Raw genomic sequence first — 11,112 nt, forward strand, 5'->3', positions numbered from 1 at the left:
CCTGAGTCAGGAATGGACACGAGCGGGAACCCCAAATGCCCTGCAGCGCCCTCTTCTGGGAAGGTGAAATGAGCGGGGCTGGGGTCACACTTTGACAATACTCAGCGTGTGTGTGTGTGTGTGTGTGTGTGTGTGTGTGTGTGTGTGTGTGTGAGAGAGAGAGAGAGAGAGAGAGAGAGAGAGAGACAGCTGCGCTATGTAATGACCACATGCATTTAAATCAGCAAAAAGCTTTTATTGTTTTCTCACATTTCAGCCACCAGCCAAAGGGATTGTAAGGGCTGTTTGTTGAGATGGCAGAACAAGCAAAAGGCAGGTTGCAGCGGCTGTTTCTGCAGGAGGAAGAGGGAAGAGCAGTAGTAGCTTTCACTTTGGAAAGAAGAATGCAAGTGCCCCCCCAACAGCTGTCACTGCACCTTTTGTAGCAAGAGAAAGTCCTGCAGCACCTGAGAGGAAACAGAGGACATTTTACCCCAGGTCATTAGCTCTCTTGGCAGGCCAGTTAACCCCTGCCATTGGTGCGTCAATTTCCAGCAAAGCTCCTGCCCGCACAATCTGACTGGGGGCACAACAAAACAAATAACCCTCCTTAGTTTTTGGCGTGGATGTAATGGATTATGCTCTTAAATCGGCCTGCCGTCACCCAGCACGGGTACGACACACAAAGGCTGCGTGCTTTGTTCACCTGTCTTCACAGAACACATTGGAATCCGCGTTCCTCTAGCTTGGGTCATTTATGTCTAATGCAGAATAGTGAGTGAGTCCAGTGCAAAGCTAGCGTGGAGTTAATCAGGTCTGGCTTCCTTTTGCCATAACCTTTAAGGGCCTTCTGTGGATTTACGTGAGTAACAGCAGCTCCTGTCTAATCTCTTCCCCTTCCCCTCATTCCCTTCTCCTGGACACTGAGAAAACCAAAACACTTTCAAGCATCTGCTTGTCTGTGTTCCTCTGCGCTGTCGTGGCAGCCGAGTGGAATTGCACGTGCACCCGGTTCGGTGTTGGGATGTGGCTAGCGTCCCTGGCCTGGCTTAATTTCTCATGGCTGGCTAGAGTTGTGAGCTCGGGGAAGCATTCCCCCCGGCAATGTGGAATTCCTCCTCTTGCCTGACAGCATTTGCAGCTAGAGGTCCTACATCGGAGGGTTTACACTTTGTAAGAAGATCGTGAACAGGATCCTAGGTGAGTGCAGGATAAGGCCAGCGCTAGTTAGGCAGTGAGCCCAGGTCCCCACTAGTGAGACCACTGATAACAGTATAATTTGGAGGACCATATGCGCCGGGAGGAGCAGAGCTCATTTGCCAAGACAGGAGGGCCAGTTCTTCTTTACGTGCAAGAGAAGTGAGAGCAAATGTGGAAATACTAAGATCATCTTTCACTGCAGAATTGTTTGCCAGTCATAAGATCAGAGACTGATGTGTACGAATGAAGCTCAGCTCCTAATGCCTGCAAGACTTACCCACAGATTGCAGCACTGCCACAGTACTTCCAGCGGCTACCCCTCCTCCATTGGCTACGGCCGCTGCTGACATCATCTTGGCAGCAAGTGTCCCAGCTGCAATGCCGGCTCCAGTAAAGCCGACTGCCCCGAGGGCTGCTGGGACAGCAACGGTGGCAACGCCTGCATGACAAAAAGTGCTGTGATGTTAATCACAAAATGGGATCCCAGAGCCCCGCATCTCTAGCTTCGGTCCCCAGAGCCACCCCCAGACCGACTCCCTCGCTGCTTCAATTGCTCATGCTCTGAACCACCACCCAGGGCTCCATTTTTGCAGTGGCAAAATTCAGTACAGGACTTGTACATTTTCAAGCAAACTTGCTGCAAGCAGAAGTCCAAAGGACTTGTCTCCAGCCACTCCCCCTGCTCTCCTGTGAGCGCCTGCAGCTTTGCGTGAGTAACAGGCAGCAGCCAGCATTCTGCTCCGCACAGGTCATAAGGGCCAACATAGCCTCAGCAGGCGAGACCCCTGTGCTTCGGGAGAGCCGATGAGCCAAGTAAACCCGAAGCAAAAGAAATCTCAGTTACAATCTCAAGTGTTTTGCAATATTGACCCACTCTCCTGATCTTGCAATTTACCTAATCCGACAGTTGCTCCAACAGCAATGGGGATAAATCCTAGGAAAAGAAATGTTTATAGTAGTGAGCTATCAAAGACTTTAGCAGACGATCAGCAGGTAAGAATAGAAAGGGGGAGAGGCCTGTGCCGCTGCTTAGCATGAGTGACCTGGATTTTGTTTGAAAGTTCTCTGCCTCTAAACATGCTGGATTCCACTTTGCCATCGTCTTTGAGCCTTTCTACTTGATAATGAGCCATGTACTCAGTGGTCCTCTCTCTGAAAGGCTCTTCCATTCTCTTGATTTAAGAGCACTGACCAGCCCCAGGGCTCCTGGTAGGGTGACCAGACAGCAAGTATGAAAAATCGGGATGGGGGTGCGGGGTAATAGGTACCTATGTAAGACAAAGGCCCCAAAATCTGGACTGTCCCTATAAAATCGGGACATCTGGTCAGCCTAGCTCCCGGTGGGGCCGGCAAAGCTGGGAAGGTGGCTTCTGGGATCCTCAGTGCCGTGTAGGCGCAGCAGTGAAAAGGGCAATAAAGTTTCAGATGCTCCAAAAGGGATATTTAAAAGGAGAACCAAGGGAGCAGTGAGATCAGTGGAAGGACTCCTGATTTACACTGCTGTACCTCGCCAGAATCTGGCCCCCTCCCGGTCTTCCCAAGCTAATGCTTGTCACAGGAAGCCTTTCTCTGCCTAAGTTCAATGGCAAATAGATCCTCACGCAAGCCGCGCTGTATGAACAGACCACTGGGCTGCATTAGAAGAGCAGGTTTCCTGGGCCTGCCCATGTACATAGGAATTGACAAACTGGATCAGACCCGAGGTCCATCTCCATCCAGAATCGTGTCTCTTACAGGGGCGGGAGCCAGATGCGTGAGAGGACAGTGCAAGAACCCTTGTTCTGGGCTTGCGGGGTTAGTGGCTGCCTGCTCAATACATGGATACAAAACCAAGGAGTCCGGTGGCACCTTAAAGACTAACGGATTTATTTGGGAAGACGTGAGGTTAGTCTTTAAGGTGCCACCAGCCTCCTTGATGTTTTTGTGGCTACAGACTAACACGGCTGCCCCCGATACAATACACGGACACATTAGTGGTGCCTGTGACGGAGGCCGTTCCTGGTCAAAGCTCAGTTAGTGCAAGAGAAGGACCTTACCAACCATGACTGAGACTCTGACCCACACGCCCTGATCACTGGGATAGCAGCTCCGCTTCGTCAGCACTGAGCAAAAAGCCAGAAATACACTTAGATCAGTTCTGAAACTCCACCCACTCCCTGTGCCTTGGGGCCGGTGCCAGAGGCCTGGGGTTATGTCTGCATCAGCACAGGGCCGCTCCCTGCTAGCAAACGCCCAGTACGGCTCTGGGGAGGTGTCCCAAAGCCACTAACACAAGAGAGCATCAGCACAGGCCCCTTCCTTTGCGGAGCCTAAGCTAATAGCTGGAGTAACCCACCTGCACCCCATCTTCCTCCTGCATAGCTGGTCCCCACATGGAGTGTGTGGGACCTTCTCACGGACAACTGAACGCCCAGCTGCAAGGAGTCATGCCCAGTGCATGTGTGGGGAGCACAGATCTGTTGGGGAGCAGCACACACATCAAAAAATTCTGGGGTAACAACCACGTCCCAGCCCCTCTGTCTGCTCTTCCCTTCCCCTGCCTGGACTGTCACCACCTCAGCAAAGAGTCATCTTTGCCCGCCTCCCTCCGTCCCCCCCTTGGCATGTGTGAATTCCTCCCCTTCTATAGCAGCTGCCGTGTAAACTGGGATGAGGCTTCTAAAAACCATATAATGAGCCAGCTGGGGGTAAAAGCCCTGCCGGTCCCTATGTGGGTGAAGCCAGACAATCGCTGCGCTCTCAGCTGGACTCACGCATGAAAATGATAAAAGACAAAACACGCTGTCACCCAGGGGGCGAACGCTTCTGACTAGAGGCTCACTCTGTTGTGATCTCTCAGGCCTTGTCCTCAAAGGAAACCAGCACCCTCAAAAGACAAGCCTGGAAGCTTAAATTTTGTTAGACGCTAAAAAATCCTGGGCTTAATAAGGACACTGGATTTCTGGCTTATGACAACAATCTGTAACCCACCCACCCCTTTGTCCCACGACTGCAGGGGTGTTAAACGGCCACGTCACCGGGACTGGTCCCTTCGACTAGGTGTCAACTCCGTATTCTAAACAATCTGTGCCACCTTGCCGGTAGCTGTGACACTCGGCGTCCCGGTCCCAGACCTGACGAAGAGCCTGGGGAGCTTGAAAGCTCAGCTCTCACACCAACAGTTGGTGCAGTAAAAGCTATTACCTCGCCCGCCTCGTCTCCCCTAAGAGCTGGTAGAAGACAGAGATGCAGAAGCTTTGAAGAAGGATGTGCCCTGCTCTCGGCTGTAGCTACGCAAGCACTAACAGGACCGTGTTCCCGACACTGATTGGCCCAAACAGCAGGCCCACTTACAGCTGTGTGCCAAACAACATCGGAAACGAAACTGATTTCTTAGGTTTCTATTTTCCAGCCCAAGTTGGACTTTCTTCACCCTGAAAGAATCTTTCTCCCAAAGCCTGATTAGTAACATGAATCAGGAACGCTGGCTGGGCCTTTAAAGTAGGATTTCATTTAAAGGCATCAGTCACTTCCCCGGCAATTTGTCTTTCAGGGACTGTGTATAAATGACATAACATAGTTTGGTGATTTTTGCCAAGACCCACTGACCCATCCACCCCTTGTAACACTGAAACAGACAAGCAAAATTAAGCCCCCCCCCTCACAACCCCGCAATGCTTTATGTAATTTATAGACAGCCCCTCACTTCTCCTTGACTCATCACCCACTGCATGCAAATTCCCTAGCCGTGGGCAGTGCCGTTACAATGAAGGGTCTCTTGCCCTCAGAGCAGCAGCAACTTACCTCCAGCGTCTGGTGAGCAGAATGAATTGATTGCTGTGCAATGCAGCTAGATCAGGAGCCCAGTTTCCAGGCGTCTGCTACTACATGGGTGTGTGTGCAGAGAGGACGAAGCATCCCCCACCAATAGCAGGGATGGCAAGAGCCCACGCCCTGCTCCCCTTTAGCCTCCCTGCCGCTGGACACACAGACTCTGGAGCATCTGCATGTTAACATGCTTAGGGCACAAACAGAGAAAACCCCTTGGAGTGCCTCCCCTTGTGATCCAGACCCAGATGGTACAGTCCTTCTATGCCAAGGCAGTAAACCCCATCCTTGCCACATCCTAGCTGGGCAGAGTCCCACCCACCCACCTCCTTGCCCAAGAAACAGTCTGTCGATATAACAACTGACCCCCTGGGGTTCCACCCTCTTCTGTGCTGCTGTAGAGAGGATAGAGGGCACCTCTGTGGGTTAAAATTCTGCTTGGTTGGGGTTTTTTTTTGCTGGTTACATTAGCCTAGACGATTCCGTGGTCAAGGTGAACTAGTGAAATGGCGACATCCCAAGAGGCTGAAAGGGGGGAGGGCTTTTTAGTGACAAGGCCCAAACCTCTGTTTGATTCGAATAGCCACGTAAGTCTAATGCCTGGGCTAGACAGAGAACAGTTTCATCCTCGTTTGAGACTGTCACAGTAACGGGGAGCCTGGAGGCGCGGCTGCAGCAATCCACACCACGAGGGCCCTAGTAGCAGGGGTTGCTTTTGTTAGAGCTTTATTGCGTGTCTTGGAGCTGAGTCATCAAGAAACAGTAAGGACAGTCAGCAGAGGTGGCAGCAGGCTACCGAGTAACCCGCCACTGAGCGAGGAATGGCTAGCCGGAGCCACGTTGCGTGGCCACAAGATTAAACCCCAGGCTTATTGCAAAGCTGGCTCGGAGGAGGATACTGGATGGATCTACCTCTGGCAGGGGCCGAGAGATTCTAGCTCTTTTTTCACTTTGACAACACTTTACTTTGGTTCTGGCAATACACTGGCGTGAAGGTGTGTGTGCACATTCGGTGAGCTATTTTTCATTGACACACAATCAACCATTTTCAACCATAACAACTCGGGGCATTTAAATTTGCAAAAGTTTATTGATTTGTCACATTTCAGCCAACAGCAATAATTCAGCCAGAATCCCAACAGAACTCGAAGTCTGTTGTTGAGAAGGTAGAATAAGCAGCAGATGTGTGGGAACTGTTTCTACAGGCCACTTGCTTTTGCATTCAACTACAAAGCCATTTCTCTAACTTGCTATTTGTTGCATTAGCCTGATTCCAATTGAGAAACTGCAGCAGACGAATCAGTGTATCTTCCAGAGCGTAAAAGAGCAGCTGTAGCTTTCAGAGTAAGGCACCGACTGCCGCCCCAGCACCTACTATCGCAGCGTTGGCAGCTGCAGGGAGGCCTGCGGCACCTGAGAGGAAACAGAGAATCAGCTAGTCAGTATCACGACGTTATACTAGCAGGCCAGGTATCCCCTTCCCATGGCCTGGCACTACAGAAGTCGAGACTCTTTGTGCTTTCTGTATGGATGCAATAGGTTACACTGTTGCTTGGTAGAGTCCCTTTTACCAGGAGCCAAGAGGCCAGTGCTGTACTTTGCTGACCTGCCTTGATGGTGCAACCTTGAACAGGAGTGGGATTTTCAAACAGGGCACTAACTCTATTCCCCTTAAAGTCAATGGGCACATCCCCAGTGAGAACAGAGTGAGGTGGGTGAACCCTGAGTGCTTCTGAAGATCCCATCTATTCCTCTACAACAATGGAAGCGAGCCACGGTACGGACCGAGCACCTAGCCAGAGGGATAGTGAACAGAGAAGCTAGATCAGGGGTCGGCAACCTTGCAGAAGTGCTGTGCCAAGTCTTCACTTATTCACTCTCATTTAAGGTTCCGCGTGCCAGTAATAATTGTAACGTTTTTAGAAGGTCTCCTTCTATAAGTCTATAATATATAACTAAACTGTTGTTGTATGTAAAGTAAATAAGGTTTTTAAAATGTTAAAAAAGCTTCATTTAAAATTAAATTAAAATGCAGAGCCCCCCAGACCGGTGGCCAGGACCCGGGCAGTGTGAGTGCCACTGAAAATCAGCTCGCGTGCCGCCTTCGGCACCCGTGCCATAGGTTGCCTACCCCTGAGCTAGAGCACGTTGCATCTAAGTGCTTAGCAGTTTATTAGCAGGATCTGTGAGGAGCAGGTTTGGCCAGTCAGGGCTTATTCCTCATTACATGCAAGAGAAATCAGAAGCACCACAGAAATGACGGACTCTCTCCATGCAGGGTTGTTCATAAGGCAGGAGAGCACTACCAGAGACACATGCATTTCAGTGAAAGGGGAGCTCCCCGTTACTTACCAATGGACTGCAGCACTGCCACAACACTGCCAGCGGCTACCCCTCCTCCGTTGGCTACGGCCGCTGCTGACATCATCTTGGCAGCAAGTGTCCCAGCTGCAATGCCTGCTCCAGTAAAGCCGACTGCCCCGACTACTACTGGGATCCCAACGAATGCCACCCCTGCATTCATGACACAGCGAGGTTAAGCACAGTCCAGGCTCCTACAGCAATTGCTTCAGCAGCAGAGCCATGGACCTGCATCCGTCCACCCGCCCAGCTCCTCTCTTGGGTGGTCTAATGGATCGCGTGGTTAGCAACCAGGAAGGGCGACAGGGTCAGAGCCGTCTGAGAACCACTCCCGGAACGGAACGTTTCGCTAACCTGCAAAGCATGCCCGAGCAGGGTGCACAAGTGGAGCTCAGAAGCAGCATCTTGCCTTCCTAGCTCTGCTCAGCGGAGTGCATTGATGCTACAGGACCGGGCCGCATTCCTCTGGGGCCGGTCGCCCCGTGGAAGGACAGCGCCAGGGCAATGGCTGGGGATGGAGCTCTCACCGAGGCCACATACAGTCCAAGGAAGGCCTAGGCCCAGTATAGCCCAGTGGGTACAGGCTCCCCGTTTTCACACCAGCAAAGTGAGCTGTGGGCTTGCAGGGTTTCAAAGGGCTTCTCTCCAGCCCCTTTCCCTGCCCCACGGCGACCCTGCAGCCTCATGTGGGCTGGGGAAGAAGTCAAGCGGACAGGGGCAGAGGTCTGGCTCCCCACAGGATGCCTGGCTCTCCTGAGGTTCATTCGCACTAGGAGGGACCCCTGCACTGCAGGGGCAGCTGGTGAGCCAGGAGAGTCCCTGGCCGAATAGAATCAGAGAATCTCAGGGTTGGAAGGGACCTCAGGAGGTACCTAGTCCAGCCCCCTTCAATAAGTCTTTGATAAGTACAGATGTCAAGTGTCAACTAATCGGTGCCATGGGTTAGCCCCTTACCTGCTGCAACGCCTGCTCCAGCCAGCGTAACAAGACTGTCTGGGGAATGAGAATCTGACGTTAGTGACCCCGCAATAACCACGGAACCATGCAAAGCTGGGGAGGTCGTGCCCTTAGTGAGCCCCAGGATTTATTTTTTTCGAGCCTCTGCATCTAAAGCAGCTGCGGTGCCTGTTTCCAATGTGATGTGTTTGCTAAGGAGAGTGACGCTCACTCAGCCTGGAGAATTACCTGGTGGGTTCCCTGTCTCTGTAAAGCAGCATCTCACTGGCCAGGAGGCTGCAGCCAAGGCCAGGGACGCCATGAAGAGCCTCAGCGAGGGTCAGAATAGCAGAGCAAGAGGGAAGGGATTTGGGGATGCTCCAGTCTGTTGCAAAAGGAACATTTAAAAAAGAAAAACCGAAGTAGCTCTGAAGTCTCCACCCCTTCCTGGCCCCACCCAGGAGGCTGTTTGCTCTATGGCGGTGATGAGTCCAAAGCAGATTCGCCTCAGTACTGCCAGCGCCAGGTAGAAGGAACCCAGCCAGAGAGGCTAGTTCTGAATTGTTCTCTTCACGGCCACAGGCAGACCCTTCCTCCCGCACGCCCCGCTGCAGGAAGGCAGTGCTGGGGCTGCACAGGAAGTGTCCAGGGCCTCCCCCTGTTCTGGGTTTCGAGGGGTGGCTGGCTGCCAGCACGGCATGGTGACTTTGTCGGGGGGCAATTCTTGTTCAAGGCGCAGGTAAATAAAAGGCTCTTACCAAGCATGTTTGCTGCGTGTGGCTCTGAGTCTGTCACCTGGGTATCGTTAGCCTTGGACAGAAAGTGGGAAATGCAGTTAGTCCAGATCCGAGCATCCTCCCAAATACAGCCTCTGGGGGCCGGTGCCACGGGTGTGGGGCTACACCACTGGCTGCACAAGCAGCACACGTGTAATTACTGGTGTTTGTACATGCCCCTTCCAGAATATTTTTTAAACCAGTGTTGTTCACTGACCCCACCCAGTCCCAGCAGATTGTCTGAGACCAACTCAAATGTGTCCACTAAGAATTTCCAAGCTCTCTGCACAGAAGTTAGACTTGGGAGGCTCTTCAAGGGGGACTCACGTGAAATGTGGCTCAAAATCAAAGACAACCCTTCCCTTCCACCCCCACCCCCGCAAAAAAAAACCCAAACCAAACCTCACAATCCAAGCGCATTAGAGAAGTTTGCATAATCACTGATGACAGGCAGGTGAAAGAGGATCTCTAGGTTTCAATTTCCCAGCCCAAGCTGGGAGAAACGAAAGTAAAAGCAAACTTGGATTTAAAAAATACAGTAGAACCTCAGAGTTCCGAACCCCCTGGGAATGGGGGTCGTGTGTAACGCGGAAATGTTCCTAGCTCTAAACAAAATGTTATGCTTGGTCTTTCCAAAGTTTACAACTGAACATTGACTTAATTCAGCTTTGAAACTTCACTACGCAGAAGAAAATTGCTGCTTTTAACCATCTTAATTTAAATGAAACAAGCACAGAAACAGCTTCCTTATCTTGTCAAATTTTTTTTGTTTTAAACGTTCCCTTTTTGTTAGTAGTTTACATGTAACAGCACTGCACTGTACTGGCGTTTGTTTGTCTCTGCTGCTGCCCGAATGCCTACTCTGGTTCCGAACGAAGCGTGCGGTTGACTAGTCAGCTCGTAACTCTGAGGTTCTACTGTACGAGGTTCCTTAATTAGACGTGCGGCTAAGCACGGGAAGGAAATCAGATTGAAAAGGATCTTACTAACGGGGAAGTTACTTTGTTGGAAGCCTTCTTTCCACATCTGTTGTGAATATTGTCTGCTCCAGGGAAAGCCTCCCAGAGATAAGGTTGGCAGAATTAATGTTTTTAAAATAAATTAACAGATAATAGTGGGTTTTTAAAAATGTATCTATTTAAATCGTCACAGTTGTGCAAAATTGTGGGTTTTAAGCATTTTTATAGATTTAAATTTTTACCATCGCAGGAAATTATTGGGGATGGGCAGACAACTGGGGTAGGGCTGTGTGTGTGTGGTGGGGGGTGTGTGTGAATAATTATTTAATGGCAGAAGCCTTCTAACCACTACGATGAATTGTCAGCATCACATATCAAAATATCCAAAGTCAATAAATATACTTCATTCAAACTCTAAGTTCTCCAGCAGCATTTGTCTTACTTTGCCTATCCCTAAACTTCAGTTATTGGAAATATTTTTTGTGGGGGTGCGTATGAGGCAATCCACATTTATCAATACAAATCTAACCCTTCCAATCCTAATTAGAAGGTACCTGAAGCCCAGGCAAAGTTAAAAATGTTACTTATGTTATGGGGGAAAAGTACAATTGCTGGAGCTGCCTGTTCAATGTGTTTGTTTTTAGCAAATGCTGCTTCCCACCATTGCAGGGTAAAATTCTCTTATCAATAGAGTAGCAACTTACCGTCAGCCTTGGGGCAGAAGCTTGGTGCCCCCTCCGAGGGAATGTCGCTATATATAGGGAGCGCTGGACCCAGCTATCTACAGTGAACCAGCTTTTGGGTGGGTGTCTAGAGTGCAGGACAAGCAGCCCGCCCCAAAGGCAGGGAAAATGCCAGGGTCCCCTCGCTCCCCGTTAAACACAGGATTAGGGAGGATTCACTTGTGAGCAGTCAAAGTGTGCTCAACTCCCCCCACCCCGTCCCCCCTCCAAATCTTAGCCCCTGCGATTCGGAGCCAGATGGTACAGTCCGTGTGCAAAATGAAAACCATTTTGTTGAAAAGTTTCCAGTCCTGCTCCTGGGTCTGCCTGCCTGACAAAGGTTATCCAGAGGAGGCGCAGAGCAAACATGCC

General features: G+C 50.8%; 2 protein-coding genes across 5 annotated transcripts; both read right to left on the minus strand.

Moving 5' to 3' along the window:
• Nucleotides 1–224: 224 nt before the first annotated feature.
• Nucleotides 225–5,194, minus strand: LOC123355255 (interferon alpha-inducible protein 27-like protein 2). Of its 4 annotated transcripts, XR_006575035.1 has the most exons (6): nt 4,963–5,194; nt 3,515–3,635; nt 3,216–3,281; nt 2,075–2,113; nt 1,457–1,618; nt 225–446 (listed from the first exon to the last, which is right to left on the minus strand). XR_006575035.1 is itself a non-coding variant. In XM_044997530.1 (5 exons), the coding sequence occupies exons 2-5, from the start codon at nt 3,220–3,222 to the stop codon at nt 367–369; spliced, it is 288 nt and encodes a 95-aa protein (XP_044853465.1). In that variant the 5' UTR covers nt 3,223–3,281; nt 4,963–5,177; the 3' UTR covers nt 230–366. The 4 variants fall into 4 exon arrangements, 3 of the variants coding, with proteins under 3 accessions (XP_044853465.1, XP_044853466.1, XP_044853467.1); XM_044997530.1 differs by lacking the exon at nt 3,515–3,635 and having other exon boundaries at nt 230–446; nt 4,963–5,177; XM_044997531.1 differs by lacking the exons at nt 3,515–3,635; nt 4,963–5,194 and adding an exon at nt 4,363–4,774 and having other exon boundaries at nt 230–446.
• An 862-nt stretch (nt 5,195–6,056) lies between these two features.
• LOC123355406 (interferon alpha-inducible protein 27-like protein 2A) lies at nt 6,057–9,511 on the minus strand. Its single transcript, XM_044997844.1, has 5 exons — nt 9,462–9,511; nt 9,042–9,093; nt 8,302–8,340; nt 7,339–7,500; nt 6,057–6,399 (listed from the first exon to the last, which is right to left on the minus strand). Exons 1-5 carry the CDS (start codon nt 9,492–9,494, stop codon nt 6,326–6,328), a joined length of 360 nt encoding a protein of 119 aa, XP_044853779.1. The 5' UTR covers nt 9,495–9,511; the 3' UTR covers nt 6,057–6,325.
• Nucleotides 9,512–11,112: the final 1,601 nt, after the last annotated feature.

Source organism: Mauremys mutica, chromosome 23, assembly GCF_020497125.1.
Source record: "Mauremys mutica isolate MM-2020 ecotype Southern chromosome 23, ASM2049712v1, whole genome shotgun sequence".
Lineage (NCBI taxonomy): Eukaryota > Metazoa > Chordata > Testudines > Geoemydidae > Mauremys > Mauremys mutica.